Genomic DNA, 19216 nt, shown 5'->3' on the forward strand with positions numbered 1-19216 from the left:
CTTTAGTAGAAAGAGCCGGAAAAGGTCATGGAAAGTGGGGGAAACAAATACTTTTTTAAAAATGCTGAGAAATAAAGTAAATGAGACTCTAAAAACTTTATGTTCAAGTAAAACAGAAACAAACTCACACACTTAAAGAATGAACTTAGGGTTACTGCAGGGAAGGGATAGCCAGGGAGGTTGGGGTCGACATGTACACACTGCTGTATTTAAATAACCAACAAGGACCTACTGTATCGCACAGGGAACTCTGCTCAATGTTATATGGCAGCCTGGATGGGAGGTGAGTTTGGGGGAGAATGGATATATGTATATCAATGGCTGAGTCCCTCCGCTGTTCACCTGAAACTACCACAACATTGTTAATCGGCTATATTCCAGTATAAAATAAAAAGTTAAAAAAAATTATGTTCAAGAACATGAAAAAAAAAACTTATGCAAACCATAAGAGGTTAAGACATGTCACAACAGACAATGACACAGAACCATAGTTTCTATTTACACATATAGGAAATTTAAACAAGAAAGCAAAAATCCCTTGAAATCTCACTACCCAGAGAAAACTACTTTCAACTTTATGGTATCCATCCTTCTAGACTTTTCTATATGCAGAGATAGATAGACAGATACAGATACATTTTATAAAAATAAGATTACAGAGTTCTTACTTTTTTGGAAAATTTTTGAAAGTCATTTTAAACACTTTTTAGGACAAGAGAATTTCTTCACAGAGGGAATGGATATGTACCTTTAATAACAAAAGGCTGTTCCTGACTCCTTGGCAAGACTTTACAGTAGCTTTATTGCTTTGAGTTTCTTCTAAATTAAATAAAACCTGTACCACTGGAAAGGAGAGAAACTGAGTGGGTTGGAATTACATGCAGCATTTGTCAAAAAAGTTTCTAGTATCAGAAGAAAAATGAAATTAAAAAAGCAATGGTCTCACTGATGGCAAGGGGAACTCATTGATGCTGGTTAACAAAACTGTCAAATTAATGACTGTCCTTCTTGGTATAATTTTTGAGGTGAGTCAAGTACAGTCTGCCCTCCATATTGGTGGGTTCCTTATCCATGGGTTCCTCATCTGCAGATTCAACCAAACTTGTATCAAAAATATTTGGGAAGGGCTTCCCTGGTGGCGCAGTGGTTGAGAGTCTGCCTGCCAATGCAGGGGACACGGGTTCGTGCCCCAGTCCGGGAAGATCCCACATGCCGCGGAGCGGCTGGGCCCGTGAGCCATGGCTGCTAAGCCTGCGCGTCTGGAGCCCATGCTCTGCAATGTGAGAGGCCACAACAGTGAGAAGCCCGCATAACGCAAAAAAAAAAAAAAAATTTGGGAAAAAAAATTCCAGAAAGTTCCAAAAAGCAAAACTTGAATTTGCCATGCAGCCAACAACTATTTACACATTATTTATATTGTAGTTACAATTATTTACACAACATTTACATTGTGTTAGGTATTGAGAGTAACCTAGAAATGAGTTACAGTATACAGGAGAGTATATGTAGGTTATATGCAAATACTAGGCCATTTTACGTGAGGGACTTGAGCTTCTGTAGATTTTGCTATCCTAGGGTGTAGGGGTGGGGACTTTTGTCCTGGAACCAATTCCCATGCAGATACCTAGGGATGTGTATATATATTTCTTGTGCAATTAGGTCAAGGGTCCCCATTGTTTTTTTGTTTTTTGTATGGAAGGCTCCTTTCAATGACATAAAGACTAGTATTAGAAAAGTCAGGTTTATCAGGTATGGGAGACTGGGGTGACTGGAAACCTCTATCATCCAATAAGCTGGGAGTTATAGAGGTTATTTAGTTCGCATTACCTCTCCTAAGAGATAAAAATGCCTAATGACCATAGGGAGAAAGATGTGATTCTAAGATCACCTAGCCTGGAACCATTGTAGAAAAAGATTTAAGTAATGCCCAAATGTTTTCAGTGAAATTTTGACGTCTTTGCTAACCACCTCAGTTTCTTCTAAAAGTTACAAAAGATTTTCCCCCTTGGAGTAATTCTCATACAAAAGCCTCAAAAGGAAAAGCACTTGCTCATCAAACTTTAAGGTAAAAACTCAAGATCTGACTTCCAATGTGCTCCTCTCTAAAGATCTCTTGTACCATTTAGACTTCTGAGAGCAGATAAAGACTGAAATGAAAAACAAGTGTCAAGGAGCTATGAAAGTTAAGAAATGAATATCCTCTAAAAGTGCTAATAACTAAGCACAGTGATCCATAAATATACATAAATTAATCCATGTAGCACGAGACAGGGGTTTTTACCAGAATAGTTGGAAAGAAACTACTTACTTTCCTGCTACATGGGCATTTTCAACATAAACAAGTGCAGCTTCTAATCCTTTCAACTGAACCACTGCATTGGAATCAGTCACAAATTTTTTGATCAATCCTAAAAATTTGGACCATTCTGGGCTCTTTTCATCCTTTATTTTCTGGAAGATCTTCAGGGCCTCTTCATACCCACTTAACCTTGCTTTCCACAGCTAAAAGAAAAGTATTTTGAAACAAAACAAAATTTAATGACATTATTATCTACCATTGGGGTTGGGGGGTGGAATGACTACCTTATACTAGGTAATTTGAACAAAGGACCCCAGACTAGAAACAAAAATGGAGTTTAAGAAATCCAGATAGCTTTTTTATTTTTAAAGATTAGCTAACAAACTTTTTCTTATAAGTGTTTAATATTTATGATATTCTGTCAAGGCCTTCTAGAATTCATAAACAGGCCACTATAAACGTACCCCACTTTGTATCCAAGTATTAGTCATTACTTCTTTGTAACATGACATTAAAGATGTAACAATTCAAACATGAGAAATTTTCCTGCTGAAACTGCCCAATCTCCAAAGTAGGCTGTTTCTCCAGTTGTATTGTGTAATCATCAGGCAGCTTTATACTACACTATACAGTATAACTGCTGACAAAACAAGCCAATGACACTGAAATTTGAGTTCCAGAAAAGTCTTACCTTGTGTTCACATTTCTGATCAACTGGCAGTTTCACCCACTCACTGTCATCTCCCATTGTGCTTCCAGTTTCTTCTTAGAATTAAGAGTAATTCCTGGTCAGACAAAAATCGGTATCTATTAACTCTAGCAACCAAGCTGTCTCTTAAAGACAAAAAGATTTTTCTGAGACTATTATTTTAGCATGTGTAAACTAACAAAAGTAAAAAATCTCATTCTTTGGTCAAATGCCCATTTAATTCCATTAATAGAACATTTAAAAAGTAAACGAAAAAAGTTAATAAAAATTCTAAATGAGGGATTCCTTGGTGGCGCAGTGGTTAAGAATCCGCCTGCCAATGCAGGGGACACAGGTTCAAGCCCTGGTCCGGGAAGATCCCACATGCTGTGGAGCAACTAAGCCCGTGCGCCACAACTACTGAGCCTGCGCTCTAGAGCCCATAAGCCACAAATACTGAAGCCCGTGTGCCTAGAGCCTGTGCTCCGCAACAAGAGAAGCCACCGCAATGAGAAGCCCGCACACCGCAACAAAGACCCAACGTAGCCAAAAATAAATAAATTTATTTTTTAAAAAAATGTAATCTATGTTAGCTGTAGAAAATCTGGAAAGTATAGAAAATATATAAGGAAGGAAAGCATTAAAATACAATTTCACTATCAATTAGTAACCAAAATGAACACTGCAGTGTATCCACTTGAACCCTTCCAGATTTTTTTCAATGCACATGCAGTGTATAAATTATATGAAAAAGGGCTAATCCTCTTGTAATTTTTTTCTTACATCGTCACAAACATTTCCTCATATTTGAGAACATGATGTTTAAAGGCTGCACTACACTCCATTTTATGAATGTACCATAATTACCAAGCCTAACACTGGACATTTAAATTGTTTCAAGTTTTCCAATATTATAAATAACATAAAAGGGATCTTGCTTAATCTTTCCATCCCCAGTCCTGGTGTGACATAAAATATGTCTTCAATAAATATTTGTCTAATGAATATATGCCTTGATAGTATCTGCTATGAGTCAGGCACTGTGCAAACTACTTTTTAAACATATTGATTCATTATACTAACAACAACTACACGAAAGAAAGACATTCTCCCCACTTTACACACTAGGCTCACAAAGATTCAGTAACTTGCCCAAAACAACAAAGCTAACAGGCCGTGAGATCACACTAAGATTCCAAGTCTATGCCTCTTCTTTACAACTTGTTGCCTCCCATTAAAATGTAGGAAATATCCCAGGGAAAGTTACTAGAGACTGAATTGTAAAAGTTTATTAGAGTAAAAGGAACTTTCATTAAGACTTCTCTTCAAAATCCCCAAGAGTCTGTGAAACAACAGCAGTGTGTTTTAGAGCAGGAGTCAAACCTTAATAGCAAATCTACAGGAACTCTAATACAGCAATAGTGAGAGATAAAATAGTACAACAGTTTGGAAAACAGTATGGCATTATTTAAGTTGAAAATGCACATACTCCACTATCCAGCAACTCCATTCCTAGGTATATACCCTAGAAATTGATGCCAACTGCACCAGAAGACCTGTATGAGAGTATTCATAGCAATGTTGTTCATAGAAAAGTCAAAAGTTGGAAACACTTTTTACAAGTTCATCAAAAAGAGAATGAATAAATAGTGGTATATTCACTGTGTAATATTATACAGCAACTAAAAGAACTGAAAGCATTGAAAGCAAGTACTCCAACAAGTACATGTACATGCATATTGATAGCAGCACTATTCACAATGGCCAAAAATCAGCCCAAATGTCTATCCATGGATGAATAAACAAACTGTGAAACATACATACGATGGACTATTACTCAGCTATAAATGGGAATGAAGTACTTACTGATACATGCTACAGCATGGATGAATTTCACAAACATGATGCTAAGTGAAGGAAGCCAAACACAAAAGGTTCTATATTATATGATTCCATTCATAGGAAATATCCAGAACAGATCAATCCATAGAGACAGATGGAGACTGGTGGTTGCCAGGGGTTGAGGAGAGAGGGGGAGAGAGTGGGAGTGGGGAGAAATTGCTTAATGGGTAAGGAGTCTTACTGTGATGTGATGGAAATGTTACTGTTTTGGAACTAGACAGAGATGGTGGTTGCACAACATTGTGAATGTACAAAATGCCATTGAATTGTTCACTTTAAAATGGTTAATTTTATGTTATATGAATTTCACCTCAATAAAAAAATATTTGTTTTTCAGTTCCTAGGTGACTGTAATATGCAACCTGGGTTAAAAACCTCTAATGTTACTTTCTTGGCACAAGTTTGAGCTGCAAAAGCAATCTTTCCTATCTGAGTTTCAAAGAGAAACAGTCAATGTAAGTTTTAAAAACATTTTCCAGCCAAGAGAATGTGAACAATAATATTCGATTGTTGGTATTCTGTGAATTCTCTGCAATACTTTTTTTTCTTGTTGGTTGCTTTTCGAAACATGAAGAAAAAGGTTACCTAACCTAAACTGCCTCATATAAAATATTGATGTCAGCCTTTCTCAACTTCTGAGGTGGCCCACACTCTGTCTGTGGCATGTGTTTCTCCCAAGGCCACTCTCGCCTTCTGAGATGGCCCACACTCTGTCTGTGGGGTGTGTTTCTCTCTAAATAAATCCACTTCTTACCTATCACTTTGTCTCTCACTGAATTCTTTCTGTAATGGGACATCAAGAATCTGAGCTTCATTAAGTCCTGAAACCAGGTATACAGCAAAGTGAGAGACTGGTTCAAGATGGTGGAGAAGGACGTGCTCTCACTCCCTCTTGCGAGAGCACCGGCATCACAACTAACTGCTGAACAATCATCGACAGGAAGACACTGGAACTCACCAAAAAGATACCCCACATCCAAAGACAAAGGAGACGCCGCAATGAGACGGTAGGAGGGGCGCAATCACAATAAAATCAAATCCCACAACTGCTGGGTGGGTGACTCACAAACTGCAGAACACTTATACCACAGAAGTCCACCCACTGGAGTGAAGGTTCTGAGCCCCAGGTCAGGCTTCCCAAACTGGGGGTCCGGCAATGGAAGGAGGAATTCCTAGAGAATCAGACTTTGAAGGCTAGCGGGATTTGACTGCAGGACTTCAACAGGACTGGGGGAAACAGAGACTCCACTCTTGGAGGGCACACACAAAGTAGTGTGTGCATCAGGACCCAGGGGAAGGAGCAGTGACCCCACTGAAGATTGAACCAGACGTACCTGCTAGTGTTAGAGGGTCTCCTGCAGAGGCTGGGGGTGGCTGTGGCTCACCGTGGGGACAAGGACACTGGCAGCAGAAGTTCTGGGAGGTACTCTTTGGCGTGAGCCCTCCCAGAGTCTGCCATTAGCCCCACCAAAGAGCTGGGTAGGCTCCAGAGCTGGGTCACCTCAGTCCAAACAACCAACAGGGAGGGAACCCAGCCCCATGCATCAGCAGACAAGCGGATTAAAGTTTTATTGAACTCTGCCCACCAGAGCAACACCCAGCTCAATCAACCACCAGTCCCTCCCATCAGGAAGCTTGCACAAGCCTCTTAGATAGCCTCATCCACCAGAGGGCAGACAGCAGAAGCAAGAAGAACTACACTTCTGCAGCCTGTGGAAGGAAAACCACATTCACAGCAGACAGACAAAATAAAAAGAGGACTTTGTACCAGATGAAGGAACAAGATAAAACCCCAGAAAAACAACTAAATGAAGTGGAGATAAGCAACCTTTCAGAAAAAGAATTCAGAATAATGATAGTGAAGATGATCCAGGACCTCAGAAAAAGAATGGAGGCAAAGATTGAGAAGATGCAAGAAATGTTTAACAAAGACCTAATTAAAGAACAAACAAACAGAGATGAACAATACAATAACTGAAATGAAAACTACACTAGAAGGAATCAATAGCAGAATAACTGAGGCAGAAGAACGGATAAGTGACCTGGAAGACAGAATGGTGGAATTCACTGCCGTGGAAAAGAATAAAGAAAAAAGAATGAAAAGAAATGAAGACAGCCTAGGAGACCTCTGTGACAACATTAAACGCAACAACATTCACATTATAGGGGTTCCAAAAGGAGAAGAGAGAGAGAAAGGACCAGAGAAAATATTTGAAGAGATTATAGTCGAAAACTTCCCTAACATGGGAAAGGAAATAGCCACCCAAGTCCAGGAAGCGCAGAGAGTCCCAGGCAGGATAAACCCAAGGAGAAACAAGCCAAGACCCACAGTAATCAAATTGACAAAAAGACAAAGAAAAATTATTGAAAGCAACAAGGGAAAAACGACAAATAACATACAAGGGAGCTCCCATAAGGTTAACAGCTGATTTCTCAGTAGAAACTCTACAAGCCAGAAGGCAGTGGCACGATATATTTTAAATGATGAAAGGGAAGAACCTACAACCAACATTACTCTAACTGGCCAGGATCTCATTCAGATTCGATGGAGAAATCAAAAGCTTTACAGACAAGCGAAAGCTAAGAGAATTCAGCATCACCAAACCAGCTCTACAACAAATGCTAAAGGAACTTCTCTACGTGGGAAACACAAGAGAAGAAAAGGACCTACAAAACCAAACCCATAACAATTAAGAAAATGGTAACAGGAACATACATATCAATAATTACCTTAATCGTGAATGGATTAAATGCTCCAACCAAAAGACACAGGCTTGCTGAATAGATACAAAAACAAGATCCATATATATGCTGTCTACAAGAGACTCACTTCAGACCTAGGGACACAAACAGACTGAAAGTGAGGGGATGGAAAAAGATATTCCATGCAAATGGAAATCAAAAGAAACCTGGAGTAGCAATACTCATATAAGATAAAAGACTTTAAAATAAAGAATGTCACAAGAGACAAGGAAGGACACTACATAATGATCAAGGGATCAATCCAAGAAAAAGATATAACAATTATAAATATATATGCACCCAACATAGGAGCACCTCAATACATAAAGCAACTGCTAACAGCTCTAAAAGAGGAAATTGACAGTAACAATCATAGTGGGGGACTTAAACACCTCACTTAGTTACACCAGTGGACAGATCATCCAGACAGAATATTAATAAGGAAACACAAGCTTTAAATGACACAATAGACCAGATAGATTTAATTGATATTTATACAACATTCCATCCAAAAACAGCAGATTACACTTTCTTCTCAAGTGCACACAGAACATTCTCCACGATAGATCACATCTTGGGTCACAAATCAAGCCTTAGTAAATTTAAGAAAACTGAAATCATATCAAGCATCTTTTCTGACCACAACGCTATGAGATTAGAAATCAATTACAGGGAAAAAAATGTAAAAAACCCAAACACATGGAGGCTAAACAATATGTTACTAAATAACCAAGAGATCACTGAAGAAATCAAAGAGGAAATCAAAAAATACCTAGAGACAAATGACAATGAAAACACGAGATCCAAAACCTATGGGATGCAGCAAAAGCAGTTCTAAGAGGGGAGTTTATAGCAATACAAGCCTACCTCAAGAAACAAGAAAAATCTCAAATAAACAATCTAAGCTTACACCTAAATGAACTAGAGAAAGAACAACAAACAAAACCCAAAGTTAGTAGAAGGAAGGAAATCATAAAGAGCAGAAATTAATGAAATAAAACAAAGAAAATAGCAAAGATCAATAAAATTAAAAGCTGGTTCTTTGAAAAGATAAACAAAATTGATAAACCTTTAGCCAGGCTCATCAAGAAAAAGAGGGAGAGGACTAAAATCAATAAAATTAGAAATGAAAAAGAAGTTACAACAGACACCACAGAAATACAAAGCATCCTAAGAGACTACTACAAGCAACTCTATGCCAATAAAATGGACAACCTGGAAGAAATGGACAAATTCTTTTTTTTTTTCTGATGTGTATTTTTTTTTTACATCTTTATTGGAGTATAACTGCTTTACAATGGTGTGTTAGTTTCTGCTTCATAACAAAGTGGATCAGTTATACATATACATATGTTCCCATATCTCTTCCCTCTTGTGTCTCCCTCCCTCCCACCCTCCCTATCCCACTCCTCCAGGCGGTCACAAAGTACAGAGTTGATCTCCCTGTGCTATGCGGCTGCTTCCCACTAGCTATCTACCTTACGTTTGGTAGTGTATATATGTCCATGCCTCTCTCTCGCTTTGTCACAGCTTACCCTTCCCACTCCCCATATCCTCAAGTCCATTTTCTAGTAGGTCTGTGTCTTTATTCCTGTCTTACCCCTAGGTTCTTCATGACATTTTTTTCTCTTAAATTCCATATATATGTGTTAGCATACGGTATTTGTCTTTCTCTTTCTGACTTACTTCACTCTGTATGACAGACTCTAGGTCTATCCACCTCATTACAAATAGCTCAATTTTGTTTCTTTTTACGGCTGAGTAATATTCCATTGTATATATGTGCCACATCTTCTTTATCCATTCATCCAATGATGGACACTTAGGTTGTTTCTATCTCCTAAATAGAGATAAATAGAGCTGCAATGAACATTTTGGTACATGACTCTTTTTGTGGACAAATTCTTAGAAAGGTATAACCTTCCTGAACCAGGAAGAAATAGAAAATATGAACAGACCAATCACAAGTAACGAAATTGAAACTGTGATTAAAAATCTTCAAAAAAAATTAAAATATTGATGTCACTGTGCTATATTTTCTGAAATGGCTTCTACTACTTCATAGCTTCAGTTTTTAAAAAAAATTAGTGTTTAAGATTTTGCTGCTTTCCATTCAAAGGGAAGGCTTGCTTCATACCAAAACTTTCCCAGGGCTTCCCTGGTGGCGCAGTGGTTAAGAATCTGCCTGTCAATGCAAGGAACATGGGTTCGAGCCCTGGCCTGGGAAGCTCTCACATGTTGCAGAGCAACTAAGCCCATGCGCCACCACTACTGAGCCTGCTCTAGAGCTAGCAAGCCACAACTACTGAAGCCTGCGCGACTAGAGCCTGTGCTCCGCAACAAGAGAAGCAACAACAATGAGAAGCCTGTGCACTGCAACGAAGAGTAGCCCCCGCTCACTGCAAGTAGAGAAAGCCTGCGTACAGCAACAAAGACCCAACACAGTCAAAAATTTTAAAATAAATAAATAAATTTATTAAAAAAACACAAAACTTTCCCAGCCACTGAAATAATGGATAGTGTTTTGTGTATACGTGTGACACTGAGGACTACTGCTCTGTATCTATCGTTTTCCAGGATCAATATACTGAGAAAAAAAGCACTTCACTAATTTTTCCCCATAATTATTTTAATTTTAAAATAATTTTACAATTTAATTTTTTACATATATAAGAAAATATATACAATATATGTGTTAGGAAGCATTACAATAAAATTGATATATTGACCTACCACCCAAACTGAAAATTAGGACACTATTAATATTATTACTGCACCTGTGCATTTCTTTCCTACCCCATCCTTCTTACCACAGAAGCACTTTCCTAAAGTTCACCTGGTTCTATGCTGTAGTCAGTCACATATTCCTAAATAAAATTAACTGTGCTTGTTTGTGAGCCTTAGAAAAATGTTATAGTCTTCCATAAGTTGCTTTTTTCATTCAATGTTTCATTTGTAAAATTCATCCATGTGGTATACTGTAGTTTAAATCTACTAAAAGTGTGGTCCAAAGACTTGTGCTGTTTCACAAACTTATCATTCAGAGATAAGTACAGAAATAGAGGTAAGTGTTTAGAAACTGCCATAACATCTATTCTATCTTCTTTTATTATAGTGATTTGAGGAACTGAAAAAAGTTCAGCAAGGCTAAAGTATAAAATGCAACAAGAAAAGTGAAAGGGTATAAAGAGTAAGGCTAGAAAGTAGTCCAAATCAGACCCTGGAAGGTCTTGTAAGCAATGTTAAGGAATTTAGACTTTATCCCAAAGGTAGAAGGAGACTTTGAAGGACTGTAGACAGGAAAATTTCATATGCTACCAAACTTGCATTTTTCAAAGACTATATAACGTAAATATAAAAGCAATGTAAAGAATGTCTTGGAAGGCAGTTAACAATGGAGGGAAATCAGTTAGAAGGCTGTAATCTAAATGAAGGATGATGATGGCCTGGAACTTAAGAGTAGTAGCAATGCAGGTGGAGAAAACGGGATGGATTTTAGAGCTACAAGGAATGTCAAGGACTGTCTTTATTGAGTGACTGTAGAAGGAGTATAAGACACAGATGAAAATGAAGTTTTGGGCAAGCTGAGTTTGACATGTACACTAGACGAGGGTAGATGCGGGAAACAGCTGGAGATTCAAGCCTGGTATTCAAGAGAGAGATAAAAATTTAGGAGTTATCAGTAGATAAATGTAATTAAAACCAAGGGGGTGGATGATAGTACTGAGGGAGAGTACATAGTGAGAAGAGCCCCAGGTTAGAGTTTAGATGAAACCAGCATCTACAGGACAGGTAGATGAGCCCCTTAGACCACCATGTACAGTGTCTGACACATATAAAATGATCAATTAATGTATGCTGGGGAAAGAAAAAAAACCCACAATAACTCAAAATGCAGTAACAGTCTTATCAAATTTGAGTTTTTGCTACTTGAGGGAAACTTTATTACTTTCTATGTCTGGCTGCAAATCTACACTTAAAAAAAATTAAAAGAATTCTGTATCTTCAAAACCACCACTAACTTGAGGTTGAGGCCTTGGGTAAGTTACTTAGCCAAATATATATTGCCTCAGCATGCTTGTGTGTAAAGTGGGAATAATAATACATACCTCAGAGAATTGTTGTGTGGATTAAATGAGTCAGTACATGTAAAGCTCTTAGACTAGGTACTTGGCATCTAGCAAGGGCTCAAAAAATGTTAGCAACTTACTATCATTATTTGGCATCCCAAATTTGAATTTATTTCATTTCTAAATTACAGTTGACTTTATTTTGGAATTTTATAGGATTAAAAGAGCAAGTCTATAGGCACCTCAGAATATTGTTTAATGCATAAAATATATGATCATATTAAATCAGTTATGTTGAAATAGTTATATATGTTGAATATAATATAGTTATGTTGAAATATAGTTATCAAAATATTTTGAAATGTGAATATATGGGCTTCTCCATTAATATATTAAATAAAATCCAGCAGCAGATTTAATAACTACTGTAACTCTTGTTATGAATAAAAATATATATATATATGTATATATTTTTTTTTTACCTTACGCGGGCCTCTCACTGTTGTGGCCTTTCCCGTTGCGGACCACAGGCTCCGGACGCGCAGGCTCAGCGGCCATGGCTCACGGGCCCAGGCGCTCCACGGCATGTGGGATCTTCCCAGACTGGGGCACGAACCCGTGTCCCCTGCATCGGCAGGCGGACTCTCAACCACTGCGCCACCAGGGAAGCCCTAAAAATATTTTTATATACTACATAACATGATTATGAAAATGATTTCTATTGGTGACAAAGGCATAGGTTCTTATAATATTATTGTAGTTTATTGCCTACATTATTAACTGAAGAAAATGTCAAAATTTCAGTTAGGACTTCCCTGGTGGCACAGTGGTTAAGAATCCACCTGCCAATGCAGGGGACACGGGGTTCGATCCCTGGTCCGGGAAGATCCCACATGCCGTGGAGCAAATAAGCCCGTGTGCCACAATTACTGAGCCCAGGTGCCACGACTACTGAAGCTCGCACACCTAGAGCCCATGCTCCACAACAAGCAAGCCACTGCAATGAGAAGCCCGCACGCTGCGATGAAGAGTAGCCCCCGCTCTCTGCAACCAGAAAGCCCGCACGCAGCAACAAAGACCCAACGCAGACCAAAAAAAAAAAAAAAGAAAGAAAGAAAAAGAAATTTCAGTTATAAGATTAGTGCAAATAAAGATGTAATTATTTTTCCATACAAATTTACAGAGTCTCTGAATTCTAACCCAGCTTAAAATCTCTTGATCTACAACCTTTCAAATTCTATGATCAAAAACTTTAGGGCATTCCCTGAGGACATGTAACTCTGCCATCAGTTTTGATGTGGAAACACTATGATATATAAATGTTGTTGGACAACAGTAGTTTTAAGAGTAAAATATGAAAGGTTTAAAAAACTAGCTCTGTCCTTTATTTATTGAGACTTTATTTTCTCCTTTGTATTTCCATTGTATTAGATAAATAAATGTGAATGTAGAATTGTAAAAAAAAAAAAAAAAAAGACTTTAGGGCACTGCTTACAATCATCTCTAAGTCCCTAGTTAAAATAATGGTTAACATCCATCCTGTATTTCAGTAGCACTTTATATTTTACATGTATTTTTACAATCATTCATTTTCTATGTATTTCATAATGTAAATGCACGCACGCTGTTATATTATCTCATTCAGGTTTAGTTTCTTTCTTTTTCATATTATTCTTAGTTATGTGACTCTTACTAAACTATAAGATTCTCTTGAGCAAAAGCCTTTTGTCTTATTAATCTCTATCTTCAAAAGGGTCAAATAAATAAATAAAGTATCATTATCCTCTTTTTACATATGGGGAAAAAGAGGTTCAGCGTCCTGCCCAATGTCACTTAAGTAGGGGAGAATGGTCTAAAAGAGATTTCTTTTTTTTAATTTATTTTTGGCTGCGTTGGGTCTTCATTGCTGCACACGGGTTTTCTCTACTTGCGGTGAGCGGGGGCTACTCTATGCTGTGGTTCATTGCGGTGGCTTCTCTTGTTGCGGAGCACAGGCTCTAGGCACGCAGGCTTCAGTAGTTGTGGCACACACACTCAGTATTTGTGGCTCGTGGGTTCTAGAGCACAGGCTCAGTAGTTGTGGTGCACAGGCTTAGTTGCTCCGCAGCATGTGGGATCTTTCCGGACCAGGGATCGAACCCGTGGCCCCTGAATTGGCAGACGGATTCTTAACCACTGTGCCACCAGGGAAATCCCTGAAAGAGATTTCTTGATACCTAGTTTGGTGAAATTCCTACAACTGACCTACATATGGCTTCTACATTATCTATAGTGAAATCTATTCACACTCTACAGTATAAATAGTAAGAATTATTTTGGTGATTACTTAACTCAATAAAAATATAAAGGGCAAATGAGAGTATATATGAAAGACAAGTTTATTTGCCTCCAAAGGACTTAGGTAATTTAGGGAAATTTAAAATACAGTTAGTTGGTAAGGGGGAATCATCCCTAATCAGCAGCTGCCGAATAATCAAGCCTAACTACCCAGTTGGGCCTCAGAACACTGTTAACCTGTCTTTGCGTAAGAAAGAAATGACTACAGTTTTAATTATAATTTGGGGTTATCCACCTAGTCCGACCCTTCTCCCTCACAACCCTTATTCCATTGAATACTGACTCTACCAGTTGAAAAGGAAAATCTTTCATTGAGATTAATAAAAAAACTAAAGGGTGGTAGACTATAATTTCTATAGCTCATACTAGTTTTAAATTTATAACTATAATTCTAGAATATTTGCAGGGGGGACAGTAGGGGAAAGTCATTAAAGTGGCTACCTGTTTGTAAGTTAAACTTTGCCTCTATCTGCAAATTTTAACTAGCCGTTATCACAAAGGAAAGTAAAGGCCTTAGGAACATTTAGAACATATTCAGGAAGTAATGAAGAGGACCCTCAGAGTTCATAAAACGGAATACATGTAGAATAAACCAACAATTTCATGAAAAGTCACACCAGTTAAAAGGCCTGAGTGATCTCTTTAGAGAAATGTAGTGCTGTTTTCAATATACACAGCAAATTAAAACCAAACTAACATTCATAATAGCCAAAGAGTGGAAACAACCCAAACCTCTATCCACTGATAAATAGATAAAACGTGGTAAATCCACAGAATGGAGTATGATTCAGTAATAAAAATTAAGTACTATAAAGAATTCCTAAAACTCAACAACAAAAAAAGCAAACAACTTGATTAAAAAATGGGCAAAGAACTTGATTAGACATTCATCCAAAGACAGACAAATGGCCAATAAGCACATGAAAAGATGCTCAAGATTACAAACATTAGGGAAATGCAAATCAAAACTACAAGTATTACCTCACACCTATTAGGATGGCTACTATCAAAAACCCAGGAAACAACAAATGTTGGCAAGGATATGGAGAAACTGGAACCCTTGTACACTGTTGGTGACAATGTAAAATGGTACAGTTACTGTGGAAAACAGTATGGCCGTTCCTCAAAAAATTAAAACAGAATGACAATATGATCCAGCAATTCCACTTCTGGGTATATGCCCAAAATAATCGAAAGCAGGATCTTGAAGAGATATCTGTACACCCATGTTCATAGCAGCATTACTCACAACAGCTAAAATATGGAAGCAACGCAAGTGACCACTGATGGATGAATGGATAAGCAAAATGTGGTATACACATACAAAAGAATATCATTCAGCTTAAAAAGGACAGAAATTCGGACATGCTATAACCTGAGTGAACCTTGAAGACGCTATGTTAAGTGAAATTAAGCCAGCCACAAAGAGACAAACAGTGTATGATTCCACTTATATCAAGTACTTAGAGTAGTCAAAATCATAGAGATAGAAGGTAGAATGATTGTTGCCAGCAGATGGATGGAGAAGGGTAATGACGGGTTACTGTTGAATGGGTGTAAAATTTCAGTTCTACAAGATGAAAAGAATTATGGAGATGGATGGTGGTAGCTACACAACATTACAAATGCATTTAATGCCACTGAGTTGTTTATTTAAAAATGCTTAAGATGGTGAATTTTACGTTATGTGTACACACACAAAAGAAGTGAAGTACTGATACATGCTGCAACATGGATGAACCTTGAAAACATTATATTAAGTGAAAGAAGTCAGTTGCAAAGGACCACTTATTATATAATTCCATTTATATAAAATGTCCAGAATAGGCAAATCTATAGAGACAGAAAGTAGATGAGAGGTTGCCTATGACTGGGGTGTTTGGGGATATTAGAAGGGTGTTAAGGAGTGCGGGGTTTCTTTTTGGGGTAATGAAAGTGTTCTAAAATTGACTGTTAGTGATGGCTGCACAAATCTATGAATATACTGAAAGTCAGTGAACTGTACACTTTAAATGGGTGAATGGTACGTAAATTATGTATCTCATTAAAACTGTTAAAAAAACAAACTAACAAAGTTTACTAACAGAAGTCCTTAGGAGATAAGAGTGATTTGTTAAAGTTGCCGATCATTTTACATGTGAATGGGCTGGGTGTAAAATAATAGGATCTAACACTAAGGAGTTACTCCATTCCAATTTTACCTAAAGCATTCATTTGATGAATTTCCCTATGGGTAAACCATGACTCAAGGAGTTCACAGGAGTGAAAGTAGATGTCTAAACAAATAACCATAATACAAAATGTATTATATGTGGAAAGTGCCCTAAGCAAGAGACAAATAAGGGTTAAGGGAGTTCAAAGACAGGATCAACCGCCAGCGAGCAAGGGATGGTCAGTGAAAAATCTCATAGAAAGGATGACATCTGAGCTCAGTGATAAATGATAGGTAGATTTAAAAAAATAAAAACAAAAACAAAACCAGGAGTGGAGAAGAGATATTTTAGGCTGAGAAAACAAGAAAGGCAAAGTCTTGGAAGTAGAAAAGTACTAAGCATGTTTAGGGAACACTAAATGGCTCCATTTATTAAGTATAAGACCAGAAAGACAGACTAGGGTCAAATCATGTATAATCTTGAATATTAAGCTAAACAGCAGAGGATGCTGATGACCTGAAGCAGGGCAATGACATGATCCTAATTACTTTAGAAAGATAAATCTATGCAGAATGAATTGGAAGGGAGAGAAAGTAGAGTCCTGATAGGAAATTACTGCAGTACTCGAGGACAAAGATAAATAGAAGCCAGACTCCTAGGAATGGAAAGGATGAGCAGAGGAGACTGAAGGGAATTACATTAAAGAAGCAGAATCAATAAGCCTTAGCAACTAAGGATGTAGGAGACCTAGTAGGAGGCTCCAGTCTACATGACTTGGAGAACAGTGGTGCTAATGACAGAAAAATCTCAGAAGAAAGTTCTGAGTTGTTTGTTTTGGGGGAGTGGAGGAGAGGTTAAGAATATTATGAGTTTGGTTTTAGACTTGAGAAATATGATCTTCAAGTGGCTGGAAATGTGGGACCAGGAATGAACAGAGGGTTCTGGATTTTATAAACATATCAACATTCTATAAACATAGATGTATGAAACCAAGTCTTCATTACATAGCAAGGTTTGATGCTTTAAGAGTAAATAAAATTGCCAACAAAGAGAAGCATTAATAAAATTAATTTGACCTATATATGATGCTTGCTATGGTTCAGTCTAGTCAATACTACAAATACTCAGAAATTTCAAATTATTCGGCACTCTCAGGAGGTTTTACCCTAGCCTAAAACAGAGGAAAAGGCAAGGGAGTCAGCTAAAATATATCTGTTCCACGGAAATATTATCATTTTATACCACGGCTGTATCTAAAATGTCTTCCAAAGAGCTCAAGTACCATAAAGTCCACACTACTGCTGAAGAAGGTTTAGATGTAATTATTTATTTTTAGACCAAAGGTTAAGAAATGTTCCCAAAGACATACATAAAGACACAACTTGGAGTAAACTCTGAACTCAGAATAAATTTCAGTTTAGTGTTCAATATTTAAGTGTGCATAATGTACTATCATTAACATATAGACCCCTGCAATCTATGCATTTTCTCATTCATCAACCAGCTAAAAGTAAGGCACAGGGAGATTAAGTCATCAGTAATGTTAGAGTTGGGCTAGAATCTTTGTCTCCTATCTCTCAGTCCACCCACCACTCTTCCCCATCACTCAAGGGTCCATGTGTAGTGTCCTTTTACTTTAAATTCCTGTACCACGACATCTTATAAAAATAGTTATACAGCTACTAAACATACTGTTTTAGCTTTCTAAAGCTAAAAGAAGAAGAAGCTATGACAGTAAAACTATTTTATGGCTAATTCTCAAGCTCTTGACCTTCAAAAGCTCTTCACTATCACAACATAAGAGATCTAGATCTGATTACCATTCCTGGACTCTCACTTCTGGCTAAGGAAATGCTACTGCAGAAGCACAGAATGAGTCTGAGGGAAGTTTGAGGAAAAATTCTGCCCACTCAAAAAGCAAACCCTGGGCTTCCCTGGTGGCGCAGTGGTTTAGAGTCCGCCTGCCGATGCAGGGAACACGGGTTCGTGCTCCGGTCCGGGAGGATCCCGCATGCCGCGGAGAGGCTGGGCCCGTGAGCCATGGCCGCTGGGCCTGTGCATCCGGAGCCTGTGCTCCGCGGCGGGAGAGGCCACAGCAGTGACAGGCCCGCGTACCGCAAAAAAAAAAAAAAAGAAAAAAGAAAAAGCAAACCCTTTGAACGACCAATAAAGAATGATGTAAATTTGCTCAAAAAAGGAAATAATTAGAAAACAAGGATAAGACAAAATACACATACATGCCCAGAAATCTTTACTCAATCTATGTCTAAGAAGGCCAACTGGATTAAAGAAGCATAGCAATTATGTAACTGTCACAGAAAACTTTAAATTTTATTACTTGGCTAAGCGAGACAAAATCTCATCACTTAAGTAGCCAGTAACAAAAATGACAAGCCTTTCCCTCTAATTTAAAAAAATCTCACTACCTCCAGGTAATTCTCATTAACAACGACAAGTGTTATCCTCTTGTAGTATTCTGCATTATCAGGGGGCCAGAAATGCGAACTGCTCCTCTAGTAGGTTATCTCAACAAACTTGGGTGGGCTTACTGTACTAGTCCTGGGATGGTGGCCTCCCACCAGTTCCTTCAGAGAGGGGTAAAGAGCTGACTCTTTCACACGGTGCTATTCGTATCAGTGGGAAAGAGGGTTAACTGACTCTCCCTAATAGATGATCACCGTCAGTGTCTTCAAAAGGGGGACTCTAGTAACACAGGCCTCTGGGGAGACACAGAGCTAAACCCGGCTGTGAATTAGGTCAACTTTCAGAGTTACTGCTCAATTGTACCAAGGTAGCTGAAAATCTAATGCTTACTCATCCCAAAGCTACCCAGGTCTCCAAATGCCAGGCTAAGGACCCAAGGCCCAGGGCACTAGATCCAGCTCCACCCATCTAGCTTAGTTGGATTATACAGGGTAAAAGCAATCCTCGCCTCACTCCAAGTAGGAACCAGGCTGGGGCAAAGCTAGGTTCTGGGCACCGCTCAACCACTGCATATCCAGACCAGCACCCTAGGGCCGCTGTC

General features: G+C 38.2%; 1 protein-coding gene across 1 annotated transcript in view; it reads right to left on the bottom strand.

The window, feature by feature from the left end:
• CKAP5 (cytoskeleton associated protein 5) overlaps positions 1–19216 on the bottom strand; it is a 109432-nt gene that overhangs the window by 71148 nt on the left and 19068 nt on the right. The window contains exons 2-3 of the mRNA XM_060018807.1: positions 2991–3084; positions 2309–2502 (exon numbers count right to left, since the gene is read on the bottom strand). Coding sequence (XP_059874790.1) covers positions 2309–2502; positions 2991–3047 — 251 coding nt within the window. The 5' untranslated portion in view covers positions 3048–3084. The remainder of the gene's footprint in view (positions 1–2308; positions 2503–2990; positions 3085–19216) is intronic.

The sequence above is a fragment of the Delphinus delphis genome, chromosome 8 (assembly GCF_949987515.2).
Source record: "Delphinus delphis chromosome 8, mDelDel1.2, whole genome shotgun sequence".
Classification (NCBI taxonomy): domain Eukaryota; kingdom Metazoa; phylum Chordata; class Mammalia; order Artiodactyla; family Delphinidae; genus Delphinus; species Delphinus delphis.